The 23,695-nt window shown below is 36.1% G+C and overlaps 1 protein-coding gene across 1 annotated transcript; it reads left to right on the forward strand.

Moving 5' to 3' along the window:
• The first annotated feature begins 869 nt into the window (after positions 1-869).
• LOC130462716 (ubiquitin-like-specific protease 1) lies at positions 870-3,843 on the forward strand. The gene is made up of 6 exons (XM_056831536.1): positions 870-1,172; positions 1,252-1,431; positions 1,524-1,628; positions 3,175-3,244; positions 3,360-3,458; positions 3,560-3,843. The coding sequence occupies exons 1-6, from the start codon at positions 1,003-1,005 to the stop codon at positions 3,656-3,658; spliced, it is 723 nt and encodes a 240-aa protein (XP_056687514.1). The 5' UTR covers positions 870-1,002; the 3' UTR covers positions 3,659-3,843.
• Positions 3,844-23,695: the final 19,852 nt, after the last annotated feature.

Consider the following 23,695-nt stretch of genomic DNA (forward strand, 5'->3'; position numbering starts at 1 on the left):
ATGGAAAAGGAAACAAGATGAAGGGGAATTTGTTCCCAAAAGTGCACGAGATGATGTCTTATCTCGTGCACTTGGTAAGACTAAAGAAGGGAGACCACTAACATTTGGTGGTGGAGTAGGCATCAAAGCTGTGTGGGGGACCGGAGAGCGGCGTAGCTTTCGACGGTATGGAGATGCGGAGATGGAGGAAATGGAAGCAAGAGTGACCAAAAGGGTCAAAGATGAGACAATACAAGAGATGAACTCCAAGATGGATGCCATGGTCATGGAGAAATTTATCACATTTGCTAAAGAACTTGGTGTCCAAATACCAAGCCATATGAGGATAGACGCAAATGTTCATAGTAGTTGTCGTTCCGGGGGTTTAGATCCATTTGCCGACATTACGGTATGATAATTTATGTTTTTCAAGTACTTTGTTTCTAGTTAATTCTATTGAACTTTTCTAACATGTTACATTGTATTTGCGTTATTGTTCAAAATAAATAATAAGGAACCTGTCCCGTGCCATCTATACCTGAACATAGGCTCGGAGAAAGTCTTTGTTGCCTATGGTACCATATGTCCAGAGTTGCTCCTTGATCACCACAACGACGTCACGTCCGATAACGTGAAAGTGAGCGTTGATGATTTTGAGCCCGCGTACAAAGAAGCTCCCGTCCCCGTGCCTTCTCAATATATTAAGAAACTTGCTCAAGCTCATGGTACCTTCACTCAGTGGCCAAAACATTTGGTGTCGCTTACGAATGAGGAGGTAACTAACATATGCATGATAATTTGAAGTAGAACTATTATACCATGTATGCTCACTAATATGTATATCGTTATTTGAAAATCATACCTCAGGTAAACAAGCCTACAAGTAAAGAGCCTAAAGGGAAAGGGAACAAAGGGAAAGAGATAGTGGTTGGGGGAAGTGGAACAAAAGCGTCCAACACTAAATCAAAAACCTATTTCCTTGAAAATTATAAAGTGCAAAATTTGAGTGGTAAGTGCAATGTGATGAAAACTATGATGTTGGGATTAAAAGAAGGGGAGCACGTTAAGGTACATTGCACTAAAAGGACATTCAATATGGAAAAGGACTTTGAAATTAGTGTCACCGTTGAAGACACCGATCAACTTCTCTCGGGAGCATGGCTCAATATATCAATAATACAAGTTTTTGCTACGTGAGTTACCTAAATTCATATTTTGCCCCTAAATTTGATTTTTATGATTGTCTTAACGTTCTTACACTCTATATTATAGGGCTTTGAGTGAGTTGTGTTTTCACGATGATTGTCACCCCAATAGTATTGGATTCATGTGCCCGGAGATGATCTCGGCCACCATGTTAAAGTCCGATGCAGATCGAATTCTATTGTACATCACGAGGTCCATGAGTGCACTTAGTTCTAAGACATTCATCTTATGTCCATACTACGAAAAGTATGAAAATTACTTTGAACTTCGTTTTTAATTGATTGTTATAAATTTAACTTTTTTTTTTCTAACTACATACGTTTATTGTTTGTATGTAGGAGTCACTGGATGCTTTTAGTTCTTTTCTTGTCTAAACGTGAGGTCTACATATTTGATTCTCAACAGAAGAAGAGAAATTTGATGATTAAGGAGCCACTAAACAAGTAAGTAAAGTATGCATATGAAAATGCCATTTTTGCCAAAATTTTTGCCTTAGGTTCTTTAGTTCAAAGTTGGGTTCGAAAACATCATTTTTGCCTAAAAATGACCTAGGACGACCCAATTAGCCTTAAATGTGAAATAATAGATTGTAAAGGGCCTTAGAAAGTTATAACTATGCATATGAGACGTGTAATAAGTTTGAAAACATTCTTTAGGTTCTTTGGTTCAAAGTTGGGTTCGAAAACATCATTTTTGCCTAAAAATGACCTAGGACGACCCAAATAGCCTTAAATGTGAAATAATAGATTGTAAAGGGCCTTAGAAAGTTATAACTATGCATATGAGACGTGTAATAAGTTTGAAAACATTCCTTAGGTTCTTTGGTTCAAAGTTGGGTTCGAAAACATCATTTTTGCCTAAAAATGACCTAGGACGACCCAAATAGCCTTAAATGTGAAATAATAGATTGTAAAGGGCCTTAGAAAGTTATAACTATGCATATGAGACGTGTAATAAGTTTGAAAACATTCCTTAGGTTCTTTGGTTCAAAGTTGGGTTCGAAAACATCATTTTTGCCTAAAAATGACCTAGGACGACCCAAATAGCCTTAAATGTGAAATAATAGATTGTAAAGGGCCTTAGAAAGTTATAACTATGCATATGAGACGTGTAATAAGTTTGAAAACATTCCTTAGGTTCTTTGGTTCAAAGTTGGGTTCGAAAACATCATTTTTGCCTAAAAATGACCTAGGACGACCGAAATAGCCTTACATGTGAAATAATAGATTGTAAAGGGCCTTAGAAAGTTATAACTATGCATATGAGACGTGTAATAAGTTTGAAAACATTCCTTAGGTTCTTTGGTTCAAAGTTGGGTTCGAAAACATCATTTTTGCCTAAAAATGACCTAGGACGACCCAAATAGCCTTAAATGTGAAATAATAGATTGTAAAGGGCCTTACAAAGTTATAACTATTCATATGAGACGTGTAATAAGTTTGAAAACATTCCTTAGGTTCTTTGGTTCAAAGTTGGGTTCGAAAACATCATTTTTGCCTAAAAATGACCTAGGACGACCCAAATAGCCTTAAATGTGAAATAATAGATTGTAAAGGGCCTTACAAAGTTATAACTATGCATATGAGACGTGTAATAAGTTTGAAAACATTCCTTAGGTTCTTTGGTTCAAAGTTGGGTTCGAAAACATCATTTTTGCCTAAAAATGACCTAGGACGACCCAAATAGCCTTAAATGTGAAATAATAGATTGTAAAGGGCCTTAGAAAGTTATAACTATGCATATGAGACGTGTAATAAGTTTGAAAACATTCCTTAGGTTCTTTGGTTCAAAGTTGGGTTCGAAAACATCATTTTTGCCTAAAAATGACCTAGAACGTACGACCCAATTAGCCTTAAATGTGACTACTACGTATATAATTGCATTTACATGTGTAAACAAAGTATATAATTGCACTTACATGTAAAATATTCTTTGCATTTACATGTGTAAACAAAGTATATATAATTGCATATTTTATCGAATGTGTAGTGCTTTTCGGAGTTACAAGAGACTAGGTGGACAATCTAAGGGAACTAAATTAACATGGATTCCAGCACAGGTATATATATATATATATAATTAGTTTATTATTTACCTAAGAAATAAGTTTTTCAAAATTATAACATACCATGTGATAGAAATTTTACTTGTGTTATTTATTTTAATGCATTTAGTGTGCTCAACAACCGGGATCACTAGATTGTGGCTACTACGTCATGCGTTTTATGTACGACATAATAATGAATCATGCTAATAGTCAAGATCTTACTAAGGTATGTTCTCATAAACTACGTACTTTATATAATAAATTGAAGTACACAAAACTATTATATTGATCAATCGTTGATAAATTGAATTATTTACACTTTTTTAGGATTTTTCAAGAACATTGCCTTATTCAGCGGAGGAGATTAATGAGGTGAAAGATTTTTGGGCAGATTACTTCATGAACAATGTCGAATTTTTAGCTTAATTTGTAATATGAACTTGATCTCTAGCTAGCTACGTACCTTTGTTGTAATAATTTTATGTTTGTTGTAACATGTTGGTTGATCGATCTATGACGAATTTAATTGCCTTTTATTGGGAACGTTAATTACGTTGTAAACTTTTGTGACAGGTATTAATTATAAATGTATTCCCGGTATTGGGAATGAACCGTCTAATTTCAAAGACGATCATGTCGGAATTTCCAACTAATATTAAAAAACGAATATTTTTTTTAATAAAAATAAGTCATTTGCAACGCATGTTAGCTCAATGTGCGAGGCAAATGACTTAATTTTTTGGCGCTAAAATTGTCATTTGCGTCGCACATTAAGCTATTGTGCGTGGCAAATGACTTTTTTTTTTTGCGCCTAAAAGTCATTTGCGTCGCACAATTAGCAAAAGTGCGTTGCAAATAACTTTTCAACATGGTGCCTGAAAAGTCATTTGCAACGCACATTAGCTAAATGTGCGACGCAAATGAACCTTATTTGCGTCGCACATTTAGCTAATGTGCGTTGCAAATGACTTTTCAGGCACCATGTTGAAAAGTTATTTGCAACGCACTTTTGCTAATTGTGCGACGCAAATAAGGTTATTTGCGTCGCACAAATGTGCGACGCAAATGACTTTTAGTCATTTGCGTCGAGAGCTTTTGCCACGCACGATGTGCGACGCAAATATGCTTAAAAGTGCGATGCAAATGACCCTTTTTCCACTAGTGCCACTTGATTGCTCCGCGCGCGCCAAGGCCTTGCTGGGCCTGGCCTTGCGCTGGGCCTGGCGAGGCTTGGCTGTGTGTGATGCGTGTGGCTTTGCTGGGCGATGGCCCGGCTTCGTGCTGGGCTTTCGTCTGGCAGGCCTTGTCCGATGCTAATTCGTACGATACGCTTTCGATTAAATTCTCGATTCCGGAATTAATTTCCGATACGAACAATATTTAATATTTCCGATTCCGGAATTAATTTCCGTTTCGAACAAATATTTAATATTTCCGTTTCCGGAATTATTTTCCGATTTCGATAATATTTCCGATTCTGACAATATTTCCGTTTCCGGCAATATTTCCGATTCCGGCAATATTTCCATTTCCGATAATATTTTCCGATACGTACCATGTTTCCGTTTTCGGCAACATCTACGACTTGGATAATATTTATATTTCCGATACGATCCATATTTCCGTTTCCGGCAATATCATCGTTTCCGGGGTATTCACTTGCTTGCCTTTGACGATCTCAGCTCCCACTGAAACCAAGATCCGTCGATCCCGAATATCCATAGATAGAGTATTTAATGCCATTAAATACTTGATCCGTTTACGTACTATTTTTTGTGACCCTACGGGTTCAGTCAAGTGTAAGCTGTGGATTAATATCATTAATTCCACTTGAGCTGAAGCGGCCTCTAGCTAGGCATTCAACTCACTTGATCTCACTGAATTTATTAACTTGTCAATTAATACTGAACCGCATTTATTTGACTTAACATTAAATGCATAGTTGGAACAAGGGCATTATTTCCTTCAGACTCCCACTTGTCCTTAGGGACAAGTGTGCATTTCCTAATTCCTTTGTCGCTCGATGCTTGCTCTTGAACATAAGGTAAGAGTTGTCATCCTTATTATGTCCAGAGGTGTTTCTCGGTTACAGAGTTCAACTGATCAAATAAACAGATAATCATAGCCTATGATTCATCTGAGCACGGCCATGCATTTTACATTTTCTAGCTCTCCGAGTGGCCTTGTATAACTTTTAGCATCTCATCCCGGTTTATGGGAGGACAATCCCAATCTTGCAATCTTGAGATTAGACTTCGTTTGATAGGTGATTACCTGAGCGTTGCCTTTATAGCCTCCTTTTACGGTGCGACGGTTGGTCAACGTCAAAGTAAGCAGTTCTCAAACAAGTAATCTCAAATCACTCAGGTATTGAGGATTTAGTGTCTAATAATTTTAATGAAATTTACTTATGACAGATTTTCATCTCTTACAGTAAAGTTTCATAGGTATGTCCGATACTAGTCCTCCCAAAGTAAGTATCTTATGCATATGATTACGACATTGCCATGTCCACATAGTTCAAGAAACAGAACTACTAGTCATCTTGCATTCTAGTCGTCTAAAGTTTTCTATGCGTCCATCTTTATAGAAAACTCCGACCAGGGACCATTTTCAACTTTTGACATTCAAGTTCACTTGATAGACATTTCTTAGTCACAGGACTGGTCCTGACAGTCTATCTTGAATATATCGTCAAATTTGAAGGGACTCACCATTTAATACTAAACCAAGATTAAATGGAATATGAAAATACATTTCATATATGATAAATGTTCAACCCCAATGTTTTACAACCATGGGCCTCAAATCCATCTTTAAAACAGTTCATGGAATTCAAAGCTATGCTTGATTTCCAGTGCTACAACGTGAGTGTTGCTTCTCACTTGTTTTATAGGTTTAGTTATCATGCTTTGCCAATCTTAATATCCTTTTCATCGAATGTTCTTCGAGATATGATGATAAGATCTTTTGAGTATGTTTATTTTGTGATCTAGTCTTTCTTGCTACATTAGTGGTTCTACGCATTTTGCAATGAAGAACCATTAAGTCAACAGACATGTGATCTTCCCAAGTTCAATGAAGAACTCATTAATATAAACAACTCTGTTTTATTGCTTCTTAGGCAATAAGTACTTTTACTTCAACTGTTTAGGTTGCTAGTGATGCTTTGTTTGGATTTACTTATCCAAGCAGTTCACAGATATGTGGAAGACTTTCCAGCTGTATCTTAGAACATAGAAATTAATATTTAATTTCTCACGCAACAACTCATGGTCTCCGATCCATGTTGCCATTTCAAAACACGATGCTCTATAGTTCGTCCTTGCCAATGGTTAACTCCAAAGGGATCTTGCTTAATCCTTTGCCAGTGTTTATGCGTGTAGCATCAATATTTAGTATATCTTTATTTCCTTGAATCAAGAACTATTTCTATGTACCTTTTCAAGTACCATAAGTATTCTTCATCTCAATCTAGTTGATCTTCACTTAGATCAATAGAGATTGGTATATGTTTGTCATGCCTAAAGTCATACGATACGTTTTTGGCGATCCTCATATTATATCATACATGATAAATTCTTTTGCAGAATGATTCCCAATTGAATTCTATTCATGTAACTTCAGCTCATTCTAGTTTCAGTAGATACTAAATCCAGCTAAATTCTTTGACATATAATATAGGTTAAGAATCTCACTTAGATCCTTTGATGTTTAACTTAGTAAATGCTTATACATAGTTCAAACATTCATTACTTAGATTTATTCATATGGGTCGAATATCTCCAATGGAGTCTTTCGTGTTTTATTTAGTAAATGCCATTACTTAATCTAAAACAATATCATAAGATCTTTGTAAATAGATCTTAATACCCAGTATGTACTAAGTTTCGCCATGGTCCATCATTGAAGAATAATTTTAAATCTAAGTCATTAGCATTTGAATGTTATTTCACAATAGAGAGATATGTGTGTGATATACATAGGACCAATTAAGTTTTACGTACTCCCACTAAACTTCTTATATATCTATAAAAATTATGTACATTTTATGAAACTAAAATACTTATTAGCTTCACTAAAATACAATTCTAATTCCCAATTGCTTGCTTAAATCTGTACTTAGATTTCATAAGCTAACTTTCCTTTTCAAGTATTTATTTGGATCCACAAATCCTATGATATGTCATGTACATAGTTTCTTCCAACATTTGATTGAGGAATACGTTTTGTCATCCAATTGCTATATGTACCAATATGCAATCATTGCTTGAATTATAGACTTGAGCATTATGATTATGCATGAGGTTTCAACACAATCCATGTCATGAATTTGCTTTGTAACCTTTAGCAACTAATCTAGCTTTGTGTGTGAACACAATTCCATGTTTGATGGTTTTTATTCTTAAAACCAATTTGCAACCAATTGGTGTAAACCATTCTTGCAAATCAACAAAATTTCAATTTTGTCATCAAAACATTGGTTATGTTTTATGGCCTTTAACCATCTAAAACATTTGAGTCTATATATGGCCTCTAACCATTTTAGGGAATCTATATTTCTTCATAGCTTTCTTACAAGTCACAAACTTATTAATCTACATGATAATAGTTAGACTGCAAGTTGTAGGTTTCTTCACTATCTAATAGAAGAATCCCATAGCTTCAGTGACCTGAACTCCATGTTTCTTCACTATCTAATAGAAGAATCTCATAGTTTCAATGACTTGAACTCTATGCCTACTAGGGTATAGAACATCAAATAAATAGAATATCAACAGACACTTTGAAAGTCCTTTGAATATTCTGTTCTCCTTGAAACACTTGTAAAGTCTTCTAAGAGATGTCTATTCTTTAAATCCACTTCTAAAGTCCTTAAAGAATACGTGTTCGGATTTTCTAAAGAACTTCGAAAAGCCTCCTGAATGTACGTTTATGTTTGTTGTTCGCCTCGAAGACTTTCGAGGTCTATTTTCTCCCACTTGTCATTTTGGAAACGAATCTCCAAAAGGACATTATTTCGAGCAAACAAACATTATGTTCTCAAAAATTCGTGGTAGAAACTATACCCTTGTGTTTCATTTGAATAAATCACAATGAAACATATATCTATACTTGGGCCTTAGTTTGTTGAATAACAAACACTAAGCTCCCACTGAGTTTAGCAACTCTTTAGATATATAATTATGAAAAGATATTCTGAAATTACTTTTCAATAGCTTTGACGAATTTGGTTTAGTTTGGTGGTAGTTGAGAATTTTGTTTTAGAAATTATAGGAAAAGTCTTTATGATTCATCATTGATCGAATCAAGTACTAGTTGACTTCGATCATTCCAACGTAGATATTTCATATCTTATGGAGCTCGATCGTGAAATTACAACGCACAATCATTGATGATCATTCTTGGTATAAGTAATCAACAACATGATCTAACCTAGATCTTTATGATTTCTTGCCAAGTGGATTTTATACTTCTGAATCTTTGAACTAGCCAAGCAGATTCAAACTTATATCACATTGAGTAAATAAACCAATATGCACTCAAAACCATGTGAAATAATAAAGTCATAAAATCTTTCTTTAGCTTTGAATTCTATTGTCTAGGCATTCTAACAATAGTTCATATCTTTTGTTACTTTCAACAAGTAAGACTAGCTTGTCTGAATGATCTAGAAATCAATCAACTTTCAAAAGTCCATCAAAATAGAGCTTTTGAATGTTAACTTGTTGATATGGTCTAAGAAACAATGCCAAAGATTAGTGGAACTCAAATCAAGGGGTTGATTTGAACCTAGTAAAATTTATTGTTAAAGAGTTGTTTGTTTTAATCAAGCATATTAACTCAACCCGTAAATGACCATTTCAATCAAATAAACAAACAAACATTGTTTTTGTTTTTCTTGAATGTGAGTCTTTCTGTGTTGAAGCAGAAATTCAGGTATGCTGATTATGGAACGAAATAGCCATTAAGTTCCAGCCTTTGAAAGGACTTAAAACAAACCAAATGTCCCTACAACTAATGTAGCATTGCCATGCTTCATTTCCCACTTGTAGGTCATTAGTGTAGCCTAGCTTCCATTGTTTTGAGTTATTACGGAAGTAAGAACCTCAAGCGGTATATGATACCAAGGAAGTTTGATTGCTAGGTTACTTCTCTTTAAACATAAACTTTTAGGCAGAAATGGAATTGTAAATTCCTTTCACTTGTTCCTTGTTTTCCTATTTCTTGTACCCTTTCTTATAAACTTAAGAATTGAATTCTCTAGTGTTGACTTTTATACTTTGTTAGACATGTACAATGCCACTCCAACAAGGTTCTTACCATTTTAATTTATGTTGAATATTTAGTTTCAACTAGATGATCTTACCAGAAGCTTCTAAAGTTCTCTAAGCATCGATCTATTCGAATTTCTAGGGACTAGACTCATTCGAGAATTAAATGGAAAAAGATATTAGGTTGTTAACCATTGGTAAAGCTGAGTGTTTAAACTCAATGCTTTATGATCTCAAAACTACATTGTATTTTGAGTTCACAAGCACCTATTGGTTTGCCATTCGATTTTGATACTCGAAAACAACCATAAAAGTCGCTATAAGAAACGTACATTTTGAATTGCTCATTTTCTCTCATTTCCGTGAATCGTTCTTGGATTCACTACCAATCGAGGAAATTTACTGTTACCTTTCTAAAAGGATTTACTGCAGTGCAAGATATTTAATTATAAACAATAATTAAAACATACATTGAAGCATACAAAGTCTAAAACATTTATCATGAGTAATAACTTGAAAATTAAAGCAATCATGCAATTTAAACAAGTTATTGGCATTTTATTTGAATTTATTGTTCCGGCAGGTGTGAATAAAATGATTCCAAGACCCTAAAATCATTGAAGAATTAAGCACATTATGTATTTTGACTCAATTCTAAAATATTTTAGGTAAGCAAAAGCCTTTTTCTAATAGTCTAGAAACTACTCTTGGTTGATAGGTACGTCTAAGAACTTATTAGGTAAACCTATCAATTTTGCCACGACATAAAAGGACTCCTTACTTATATTGTTGAGTTTCACCAAAACTAACATGTACTCACAATTATTTGTGTACCTTACCCCTTTAGTATCGATAAGTAACACATCGCTATGGCGGAAACCTATTACTAAGATCGATGTAAAGGATATCCAAGTAAGTGTTATTTTGGCATGGCACCTTTTAACTCAATTTTTAAGTTTGGAACTTAAGGCTCTTACTATGTTGGTTAGATTTTAAGTGAACTAAAATCCTTAATCATGCAACATAATCAAGCCACAATCTCATGCATATTTAAGACATATTTAAAAGCAATAAATAACTTAAAGCATGCATAAGATAATTGTGATCTAGTATGGCCCGACTTCATCTTGAAGCTTCAATTTCAAAGTCCGTCTTGAAAATGGATTGGAAACTCCGCCTTGAAATTCACCGTGGGAGGCGCCATTTTCTTCAAATAGGATAAGCTATAATTAAACTAATTACAACTATTTGACGGTACGCAGACCATATATATTTGAATAGAAAAACAAATTTGGTGCTTTAGACCAATTACATTCAAATTAATGGTACGCAGACCATATTTTCTATCCTATTTGGGCCATACTAGTCACTTCATAACCTGCAAAACAGTACATATACAATATATATACCATTCACCCATTCATTATCATGAATGGCCCACATAGCTGGTTAGTAAAAACACGTTGTATGCATCACATAAATATTTGCAGCAATTAATCAAGGGCACCAATAATCTACCAATTATTCAGTCCTTATAAATTCTAATCAAGTTGTTTTAACCTTAAAGGATTTGTAGACCTAATCAAGAGTTTATGACTAAAAATACTCCCACTTAAACCAATAACTTTATATGCTTTACTAATTTTAAACATAAAACTGTATTTCTAGTCTAACCGGAAACATACAAATTTAATTAAAATTCAAAGCTCATATAAAATTATAATTGAATCCATTTATTTTATTTATTTTTCAGTTGAGTTAAATGAATTTAAATTAATTCAAGGTTTAATTTTAGTAAAATAATTAGTATAAATTAAAATTTATAATAATTATAATATTCAAAATTAAAATCCGAGAAAACAATTTAAATAATTAATTTTAAATTTAATTAAAATTATTTCCGAACTGAAAATTTAAAATTAAAACGAAACGCATCAATGCTTTGCAAGACGAGGCACTTGGGCTTGCGCCCAAGCCCCATCGAGCTACGAGGCCCATGCCCCGTGCCTATTAATCGTCGCACATAGCCCGCACAGCCATACGCACCCACGCCCATGCCACGCACACACGCAGCCTTGCTTGCTACGCTGCGCGCAGCATTGTTGCGTCGTGGCTGCTGCTCCTTGGCGAGCTTGGTGCGTTGTGGCGCAGCGTGATGCTGCCCACACACATCTAGCTCATCATTGTGTGCCTTGCCCTCGCCCATCGTACTGCGTGCATGCCAAGGCGCACAGCTCGTTGCTCGTTGCATTTGTACCGCACGGGCGACGAGCACCCTTGCTCGTCGTCGCGTGCCTGCACTATACAACACCCCTTAAGGGTAACACGTAGCTTCCATTGCTTTGTGCGTGCAACATTTATGGGCGTTTTCATAAAAATTTAAAATTTTTAATTTAAAATTAATGACAAATTAATAAATCATATTAATTTCATAATTTTAGGGCGAAAAATTGAAAATTTATTAATCAATTAATTTTCGATTAACATGGATTCAAATATAGGTCATAAAAATTTAAAATTTAACATAAATTAACAATTTTTATGGTGGTTTTTAATCATGGGTACCTAATTAAATTATTAATTAATTATGAAAAACAAATCAATTCTAAATTATTCGAATTTCAACAAATTAATCATAATTACAAATTAGGTTGTATAATTAACAAGGCTAGGCATTCAAACTTGTTAAACATATACTGTAGGTCAATCAAAAATTCAAGATTTATCAACAAGAATCGCAAATATTTAATTTTAACATCTTAAAATTACAAACTTTTGCGTTCGAAAAACTAAAACCTTCGAAAAGTCATAGTTAGGCTTCGAATTTGGAATTTTGGGTTTCGGCAAAAAAAACTCTTTTTGTCAAAATTTTAGAATGCCTTTTACATGCGGAATTGACACAAAAATCACTCGATTTGGTTGAGTAACGAATATTCTGCCGAAAAAACAGCGTACATATAATTAAATAAACGCAATTTGCAATTAATTACGAAAATTAATCACCCCTTTAATTCTTTGCAAATTTGTAAAATTTAACCATGTTCATGCAATTTAGATTATGAAAATAATAAGAGGCTCTGATACCACTGTTAGGTTATGATACATATGACAAAACATAAATCATGCGGAAAACCTTAATGCTAGGAAACATATTATTTACACATAATCATTTAGCATAATTCAGATGCATACACTTTGTAGCGTGCCCTCCCTAGCTGCACCCGAACCGAACAAGAACAAGTGTTTAGGACTCCAAGTGTCGTCCCTCCGTAGATAGTCCACAGCACGTCCGGATCCGCCTTAAGCTTGACCAACTAGAATCGCCCTTAAGGTACTAAGAATTTCGGCTAATAGGCTACAAGTGTTTGGCTGATTTTTGCTCCAAAATCTTACCTTTGAATACTTCAAATCGTCTCTCTAAATATGTGATCCTAGGCCCTTATTTATAGAGTTTATGGAAAGGAATTACAATCCTATTAGAATACCAATTTAGTTTAATTAGAACCCTGTTAGGACTCTTATTAAATAAATCTATCTACTAGGATTAGGATTTAATCGTAGAACAAATTCTAATAGCCTTAGGATTTGTATTGCACACAACCGTACACGAGCACGAGCACGAGCACCACCCGCGCAAGCCTTACGGCCCACGCGAGTCTACACTCGCTCGCAGCCCAACGTCGCAGCCCACTTGATTGCTCCGCGCACGCCAAGGCCTTGCTGGGCCTGGCGAGGCTTGGCTGTGTGTGATGCGTGTGGCTTTGCTGGGCGATGGCCCGGCTTCGTGCTGGGCCTGCGTCTGGCAGGCCTCGTCCGATGCTAATTCGTACGATACGCTTCCGATTAAATTCTCGATTCCGGAATTCATTTCCGATACGAACAATATTTAATATTTCCGATTCCGGAATTAATTTCCGTTTCGAACAAATATTTAATATTTCCGTTTCCGGAATGATTTTCCGATTTCGATAATATTTCCGATTCTGACAATATTTCCGTTTCCGGCAATATTTCCATTTCCGATAATATTTTCCGATACGTACCATGTTTCCGTTTCCGGCAACATCTACGACTTGGATAATATTTATATTTCCGATACGATCCATATTTTCGTTTCCGGCAATATCATCGTTTCCGGGGTATTCACTTGCTTGCCTTTGACGATCTCAGCTCCCACTGAAACCAAGATCTGTCAATTCCGAATATCCATAGATAGAGTATTTCATGCCATTAAATACTTGATCCGTTTACGTACTATTTTGTGTGACCCTACGGGTTCAGTCAAGAGTAAGCTGTGGATTAATATCATTAATTCCACTTGAACTGAAGCGGCCTCTAGCTAGGCATTCAGCTCACTTGATCTCACTGGATTTATTAACTTGTCAATTAATACTGAACCGCATTTATTAGACTTAACATTAAATGTATACTTGGACCAAGGGCATTATTTCCTTTAGATTGCTTTTGCGACTGTCATATTGCGCATTTTCTTTCCAAAAAATTATCCTGGTATACATCTACATACAAAATCTTAGTTTGACATCACTTTTTTCATAGTATTTATTTTGTTAGATAAACATGTAACTTTACCTTTTCCTATGGGTCTACTTTATGCATTGGTTCATAGTTAGTATCTACAGTGCCAATTACTCTTGGTCATTCAATACTCATCCTCTGCCCTTTTAGTACCATTCGGGTCATTTGGGTTAGATTTTTCACTTTGACTTGTGAGTAGCCTTCAAGGTAGGATCTATTTATACTCTCAAAAAATAACCGAAATGTTCCTCTAATCAACCCACAAACGTTGAATCATAACTTATAGAAGCAATGTTCGTCAGACCTTTACTAAACATTGATAGAAATTCTGAACATTGTTAGAAGAATTTATCTCGTATATTTACCCTACCTTCTAGACTTGTGGTGGACTCCCGTTCTACATTGATTATTTGTATAATAAATGACAAGAGGTTGAAAATTAGCTTCAGGAATCAAGATATGACTAACATCTAAAAGATGCACCTGCTGGAACTCTTTAACTCTTAATTGATACTTGGGTGAAGCCTTCTTAGTGTGCCCATAACACTCGGGTCGAGATAATACCACAGGAGGTGCTATTGTTATGGGTATATCGAATTGGTTGAATGCCATTTTTCTAGCATTGTACATGGTGTTCTCTTCCTCGTGTGCAGCTTCTCGTTCTCCACTCTCCATTGAAATATTTCATGGAGTTGGACAATTTTTTCGGATTTGCTATTCCTTCTGCTGCACTGGTTTGGTATGCAATCCAATCTACTAAAATGTTTGAAAGTTGTATGACTAACCGACCTGTTAATTACAATTCAATATCTTTATCTTGTAGCTTAGAGTGGTGGTCAGTTAAGCTGTTGATTTTATTATTAGGATTTCTTCCAAATCCAGAACTTGAGACTTCTGTTCTCTCTGTGTTGTATTGTTATTGTTCTGTGTTCTCTATCAATTGAGTACAATGTGATTCTTTGTTACCTTTCTTATGGAATTACTAAGTGTAAAATTTTTGTTGTCTACTTGTCAGCAGTCCCTCAGTCGTCTTGAGATGCCGTTCCACAGTCGTATCTCCGACTCCCTTCTCTCTGCCCCCATAAACACTGATGTGAAGGTTTAAGTGTACTTTACTCTTCAATATTTAAATTTTGGTTGTATTTTATCATCTTTTCGATTCTCCGTTGTTTTAATTCTTTATTGAATATTGCTTCTTCTATTTAATTGTGTTTTCCAGATTATGATGTTAGCAATAAAAATCCTTTGCTGTTTCTTGATCAGGCAAAGAATATGTCTCATTATGTAATATGTAATCTATAAGCTTCTTGCCTTTACTTGATCATTGGTGTATATTATATCGTAGTCAACTTACTGAACTGTCTAAGGTGTTTTCTGCCTTTCCAGGTGAACTTGGATTTTAGTTCTGAAGCTGACATGATCAGAAAATTTCGTGCTGGTTTAGCATTACAACCTATGAGTGAAATCTTGATTTTTTTTTGATGTATTGGCAGATTTCTTATTCCTTTAACAGTTTAACTGACTATTGAATGAATTGAACAGATTGCAACAACATTATTCGCGAACTCACATTTCAAGGAAGGAAAGCCCAATGGTTATATCAGTATGAGAAGGTTCTATCGATTTTCCTCATAGACCAAATTTGATGATGTTGGTTCGTTTTCTTGTTTCAATCTCTTTTTTTTCTTTTACTTATGCCCCCTAGTTGATGCTTTTTCAGCTTTATTTGGTCGGCCACTGATAATAATCGTGATGGGATGCTTCCCTTTGTCTTTACTGCTTCTGTTGTTGCTTTGTGGCTCTGCTCTGATCTGTACTGCTTCTGTTCTGCTCTATTCTTCTCGTTCTGCTCTGCTCGGCTCTGTACTTCTATGCTCTGCTACTGTTTCTGTACTACTTTATACTGCTGCTGTAGTTGACTAGTTGCTGCCGCAGTTGGCTCTTTACTGCTGTTCTTGTGGCAGCTGCAGTTGGCTCTGTATTACTGTTGTTGTTGTTGCTGCTGCTGCACAACAAATAAGTAGATCAGTAGAGCAGCAGCAGATCGATCGAGAATAGCCATGGTAAAGTATAGCTTAAGGTCTCATATAATACAACCAACACTATATCATGATGTAAGAACAACTAAACAAATACTAAATCATTAGAAAGAAAATCATTATTGTTGTGAATTGTGTAGATAGTGTTTAAGGCTCGTTCGATTCTTACATGTCATATTTTGACTAAAATAGTCGTTTTCGCTCCCAACACTTAACTAATGAACCAAAATAGGAATTCTAAAACCTTTGCATGTTTAATACACTTAGTATTAGGTTGTCAATCCTTCTTCTCATCTACTTTGGTCAATTTAAGGCTCGTTTGATCCTTACATGTCATATTTTGACAAAAATAGCCGTTTTCGCTCCCAACTCTCAACTCATGAACCAAAATAGGAATTCTTAACCTTTACATGTTCAAAATACTTAGTATTAGGTTGTCAATCCTCATTCTCATCTACTTTGGTCAATTTATGCACATTTTAGGGTCGTTCGATCCTTACATGTCATATTTTGACAAAAATAGCAGTTTTTGCTCCCAAATGAGACTTATGTGTGCATAAAGAACTTGAAATGAATCTTAGTAACCTCTAACTAAGAATATCAAACATAAAAAAGATTTAGAAAGTGTCCTTAGGTTCATCTGTTGATATTTGGGATCGAAAATGCCATTTTTGGCCAAATATGACCTATATCGAGCCAAATGAGCCTTAGATGTGCATAACGAATTTGAAATGAATCTTAGTAACCTCTAACTAAGCATATGAAACATAAAAAAGGTTTAGAAAGTGTCATTAGGTTCATTTGTTGATATTTGGGATCAAAATGCCATTTTGGGCCAAATATGACCTATATCGTCCCAAATGAGCCTTATGTGTGCATAAAGAACTTGAAATGAATCTTAGTAACCTCTAACTAAGCATATCAAACATAAAAAGATTTAGAAAGTGTCCTTAGGTTCATTTGTTGATATTTGGGATCGAAAATGTCATTTTTGTCCATAAATGACCTATATCGACCTAAATGACCAATAGGCGTGCATAACAAACTTGAAATGAGTCTTATAATCATATAACTAATCATATAAATCATGAAAAAGGTTTAGAATTTGGATATAGATTCTTTTGTTGGTAGTTGTGATCGAAAATGCCATTTTTGTCCATAAATAACCTATATCGACCCAAATGACCCATAGGCGTGTATAAAGAACTTGAAATGAGTCTTATAATCATATGACTAATCATAAGAATCATGAAAAAGGTTTAGAATGTGGATATAGGTTCATTTGTTGGTAGTTGGGATCAAAAATGCCATTTTTGGCCAAAAATGACCTACATCAACCCAAATGACCCATAGGTGTGCATAACGAACTTGAAATGAGTCTTATAATCATATAACTAATCATAGGAATCATGAAAAAGGTTTAGAATGTGGATATAGGTTCGTTTGTTGGTAGTTGGGATCGAAAATGCTATTTTTGGCCATAAATGACCTATATCGACCCAAATGAACCATAGGCGTTCATAACGAACTTGAAATAAGTCTTATAATCATATAACTAATAATCTAAATCATGAAAAATGGTTTATAATGTGGATATAAGTTTGTTTGTTGGTAGTTGGAATCGAAAATGCCATTTTTGGCCATAAATGACCTATATTGACCCAAATGACCAATAGGTGTGCATAACGAACTTGAAATGAGTCTTATAATCATCTGACTAATCATATAAATCATGAAAAAGGGTTAGAATGTGAGAATAGGTTCGTTTGTTGGTAGTTTGGTTCGAAAATGCTTTTTTTGGCCATAAATGACATATATCGACCCAAATGACCCATAGGCGTGCATAACGAACTTAAAATGAGTCTTATAAACATATAACTAATCATATGAATCATAAAAAACGTTTAGAATATGAAAATAGGTTTTTTTTTGTTGGTAGGTGGCATCGAAAATGCCATTTTTGGCCATAAATGACCTATATCGACCCAAATGAACCATAGGCGTGCATGACGAACTTAAAATGAGTCTTATAAACATATAATTAATCATATGAATCCTGAAAAACGTTTAGAATATGGAAACAGGTTCGTTTGTTGGTAGTTGGGATCGAAAATGTCATTTTTGGACATAAATGGCCTATATCGACCCAAATGACCCTTAGGCTTGCATAACGAACTTGAAATGAGTTTCATAAAAATATAACTAATCATATGAATCATGAAAAAGGGTTAGAATGTGGAAATAGGTTCGTTTGTTGGTAGTTGGGATCGAAAATGCCATTTTTTGCCATAAATGACATATATCGACCCAAATGACCCATAGACGTGAAAACGAACTTGAAATGAGTCTTATAAACATATAACTAATCAAATTAATCATGAACAAGATTTTGAAAGTGTCCTTAGGTTCATTTGTTGATATTTGGGATCGAAAATGACATTTTTGGCCAAATATGATCTATATCGAGCCAAATGAGCCTTACACTAGTGGAAAAAACCCTTGTTGCAGCCCCCTTGTTGAGGGGGGCACATATTGATACGCCGCATTAGTTTCTGTTGGGGCGGGCTTTATAACAGTTCGCAACATTTGCCTGAGTTGTCGAGGCGGGCTGACCCCATATTCACTTAAATAGCTCTGTTGAAGCGAACAAAGGCCCAGCCCGCCCCAATAGAAGTAGTCAATCGGGGCGAACTTTGTTTTGACGTCTCAACATAGCCCAAATAAGAAGCAGCGACGTGAGACCCATATATCCCCTCAACACAAAAACACCCATAATTAGGGTTTTTATATTAGTCGGTCTTCTGTACACTTCATTTCCCTCAGCCGTTTTTTTCATTTCTTCATTTCAGCTTGTGTTTTTTCGATTTCTCATCCTCAATCTCCTTTCTTTGGATGCAATTACATTCTTAATATCTTTAAAAAAATTGGGCTTTGATCGAATTCTTCTCTAATTCTTTCCTTTCGTGTTTATGGTTCACAAAGATGGAGAACATAAGCGAACCGCCCACAGTAAGTATTTCAAGATCTTGATACAAATAAGTTAGGTCCTAATCTTCATTTCCTCGATCTTTCAATTTTAGTTTTGATTGAATTTTGAATTTTTTCTATATTTTCTTATTTGTTTATGATTTAAGGGATGTTCAAATTTCTTTGTTAATGTTGACGGATTGCTGCATATTCAATTAATTTTGATTTTATTGGGATTTTTTTTTGTACTGATTATTGATATGATAATCTAGATCTGTCTTCGACGCGAGCGGTAGCTTTAGAGGGACAAACTCATGTCGGTATTAGGATCTCAATCGGTTGTGGAAGGCATCATAATCTGACATTCTTTAGATATAATTGTGTAAGATTTTTTTCTTATCTTTTAAATAAAAATTCTTTTAATGTTAATCATCTACAGTAATTTTAAAATCTAATTTTAAAAAACAAATTTATACGGAGTATTTCTGATCTAGGGCTTGTCTTGAATTTTTTCTTATCTTTTTTATTTCCTTTTTATGATTACTCCAGTATAATATTTAATCAAAAATGAAATAATATTTCATCTTTCTAACTTGCTGCTATTTCTTTTGTAGGTTTTTTCATGGGTGCAGTTCGACAATTTGTGCAATTTAGAATTTTCTTATTTCGTTGATTTTTTACTTTTAACTTTGTAAGTTAATGTAATACTATAGAAATTCAGATGTTCCCCTTAAAAAACAAGGGATATTTATTGTGTTTGTACTCTATTTTTTATTAATAATAATGAGAAGGTTTAGAATTCCAATGTTTTTGTCACCAAAACTTTACTAAAATGCCCACTTACCAAGACTAAAAGAAAACAAATATAAATTGTACAAAATGCAATTTTACTTTGACCAGTCGGTTGAGGCGGGCAATGGTTGAGGTGGGCCTCAACAGGTCTTTTTTTTTTTGCATGATTTTTTGGTCTATTGAGGCACGCTTTTGGAAGCTGTGAGGGGGTCGAAAAAGCACGAGGCTAATGCGTGACCTCGTCCCTCGTGGGCGTGACGTCGTCAGATCAAGTGTAATTGGATTTCCTGTGAGTTTACACCCAATCGACTAGTAATATAGGAGTCGCCATTCAGTTTTTAATGACAATGAGAAAAACTGACAAAACCCGGTTATCGTGACATAAAGGGAGTGCAATTATGTTCGACCACGACGGCCATAGGTTCCCTTGTGATCCCTGGTGTGGGGATCGCTCAACGTACACCCGCAGGGCAGAGATTGAGAGTTCGGGGGACTGTAGCTACCGAGAGGAGTGCTCATCGATAATACTCCAGAGGCAGGTTATCCTTACTAGCTCAGCATAAATAATTGAAGGGACATGCGTTAAACCATTAAACTATTCTGAATTGATTTTAGCAATATGCAACACATAACACTAAATCGATCGTGATTATCTTATTTAGATTGATTTAAGGTACCTAGCATGATAATTCAATTGTCCAAGGTATTATCTTATTAGGCGTGATAGATCAATCAAATTAATAGTTTGACAATTTTATAAAAGTGTGATGAAAGCGATTAAATCATACGAGGGACACTGTAGACACCTACTTTTGTCCCCGTTCCCGCAAGGGAAAGGTTCGATGATGAAAGCATAAAAGCTCCACTTGACAACGCATCTCCAATAAAATAAACGAATCTCGATTCCCCATTTCATTTCACCCGAAACCTGCTATTTATGGAAACCTGCTAAAAATAGTAAACTGCCGTAAAAGGTAGCGTCTAAAAGTGGCAAATCATAAAAGATAGAAACCTGTCAGAATTAGGTGTTGCATTCCAACATAAATCCTAAATGAGATAGAAAACCGCGAGAATCCTATTCCTAATAGGATTCGGAAATAGGAGTTACGTATTAATTAAAATCCTAACGAACCTAGAGTTCGTAACGGGCCCAGACGCATTCCGTCATAAAATTGATACGCGCTAAAAGACTCGAATTAATCTCAAATTCTACGGATTTTAGGAATCCGAATCTGACTAAACAAAACTGCCCAGACCCTATTTTCAACGCCTGGCTCTGGGCGCCGAAATCTTCGGCGCCCAGGCCTGGGCGCTGAAAATACCTGGGTACGTCTCTTTTCCTAGTTCTTTATGGATTAGAACTCTGCAATTCTATCTTTCCACGAACTCTTCCCTATAAATAGGCCCCTAGTTTCGACGTGAAAGAGACACAACAACACACAATTATTCTGAGTATTGACTCCAACCCTTAGCCTAAGCCTCTCGCTGCGAAACTGTTCACGCGTTCTGTCGCAATCGATCCATAAATCGAACAGAACGTATCCTGTCCCATAATCGAGATTCGTTAAATAAAAGGAGAAATAGCAAAGTCAAAGTGTCTAGTTTTCTGAGAACCGTGACGCACCTCTCAAGGGTGCGTCGTAATGTGTCCCTTTTCGATGATTTAACTGCTTTCCTCACCCTTTTTATGAACTGTTAAACTAACCTAATATGATTATTCTATCACGCCTAACAAATATAATATTTTTAGGAAATCGGATTATCATGCTAGGTCCCTTAATGCTATTTAAATCAGATAATCACGATCGAATTAGTATTATATGTTGCATATTGCTAAAATCAACTCAGATTAGTTTAATAGTTAACGCATGTCCCTTCAATTATTTATGCTGAGCTAGTAAGGATATCCTGCCTCTGGAGTTATCGACGAGCGAATTACTCCTCTCGGTAGTTACAGTCCCCCGAACCCTCAATCTCTACCTTGCGGGTGTATATTGAGAGATCCCCACACCAGGGATCACAAGGGAACCTACGACCGTCGTGGTCAAACATAATTGCACTCCCTTTATGTCACGATAACCGGGTTTTGTCAGTTTTTCTCATTGTCGTTAAAAACTGAATGGCGACTCCTATATTACTAGTCAATTGGGTGTATACTCACAGGAAATCCAATTACACTTGATTGAATAAAAAGAATCGTCACACCCACGAGGGACAAGGTCATGCATTAGCCTCGCGCTTTTTCGACCCCCTCACAGTGGCGACTCCACTGGGGATAGTGAAGGAAATACTCGTGCTTGTAGGTAATCAAAATATCCGAAGGGTGAAACGATCCTACCCCGCGTTTATTTCCCCATCAAGTTGGGACGACCTGAAAATCAACATATTAATGTGAACGGGCAGAACCTCATAACGAATCTCGGCTCCCTCGGGAGTTGGGACTAAGGATACCTTTTTTTCGCCAATAGGGGGGTGCATACGCCGCGCATGTTTCCCACTCGGTACTTGTGCAGGTAGTACACCTATCCCGAACCTAATCGCTCGCTCATTAGGTCCCTCTCGCCTGCATGCCCCCTTGGCTTGCACTTGCTGGTTGGCCTCTTGAGCGAAATTCGTCTGTTGAAGACACTACCTCGACCGGGGCATGTGTTGGATCTACGATAGAAGCGGTACCAAGCCAGGCGCAAATAAACTACCCATAGAAGCCTATCATAAACTACGTGGCATATTTAATTTTCAACGCCCCTGGCTGGGTGCCAGAATTTCTCACGCCCCTAGCTGGGCGCTGAAGTTGCTGCTTGGCCTTATGGTCAGGCGCAGCAGCCTTGGTGCCCAAGCAAAAGGAAAATACGTAGCACAAAAAATGTTCATCAAAAGAATTGCTACGAGGGCGTAAGAAAAGCACTCGATTTCAAAAAAAAGCGACTCGTGAAAAATTAATAACTCTCTGTGTCGTTGTTGGGCTTCCTACGACGGCAATGCTCGGCACCAAAACCGAACATGCTAACAACTATGAATGTCACACGGGCAAGTGTTTCGAAAATCCAAAGAATGACCAAAATAAAAAAAACCAAAAAGTGTACCGACAGAAGAAAGAACGAAAAAAAACCAATTTAGAGAGTCGAAGTTTAGACTAAGTAATGCTTTAAACTTTGGGAAGCTAAACTTTAGCTTATCTTATGCCTAGGACTGGTTTAGTAACTCCAAGCTCCGTCCGTCGTCCCTCATTTCAAAGATCTCCGCTTCCCCAACCTCGATTCGCACCTCCAAACATGTCCATCGAAGATTTGCGAGACCAGATGGTCCAAATTACCCAACTTATGGGCCAACTGAAAATGGAAAACGAAGCCTTAGCGGCTGCGCAAGCCAAAAATGACCTCGAAAACGAGAAGAGGATTGAAAAAATGGTCCTACAGCAAACCATGGGGAGCAAATACTTCTCCCTCGAGCCTGAACCTTTTTCTGGCAAATTACCAGAAAAGTTCAGTTCATCTGACTTACCAAAGTTCAAGGCCACGGACAACCCCCGTGATCATCTACTAAGCTTTGTGAATACCATGAACTTGAAAGGCGTGGACAAGTCCATGTACTTACCTGCCTTTCCTTTGTCCTTGGAACCTGTACCGCTCAAATGGTACTATCACCAGGACCCTAAGCTCTTCCCCACTTGGGAAGACTTTGTCAATGTCTTCATCAAGCAATACTCGTCGAACATGGATTTCCAAGTCACCATGCGCGAGCTGGAAGTTCTCTTCCAAAAGAAAAATAAGGGTTTCACAACCTACTTTGCTAGATGGAGGGACCAGGCGGCCCAGCTAATCAATAGGCCTCCCGAAACAGAATTGGTCCAAAAA

This window comes from Spinacia oleracea, chromosome 6, assembly GCF_020520425.1.
Source record: "Spinacia oleracea cultivar Varoflay chromosome 6, BTI_SOV_V1, whole genome shotgun sequence".
Classification (NCBI taxonomy): domain Eukaryota; kingdom Viridiplantae; phylum Streptophyta; class Magnoliopsida; order Caryophyllales; family Amaranthaceae; genus Spinacia; species Spinacia oleracea.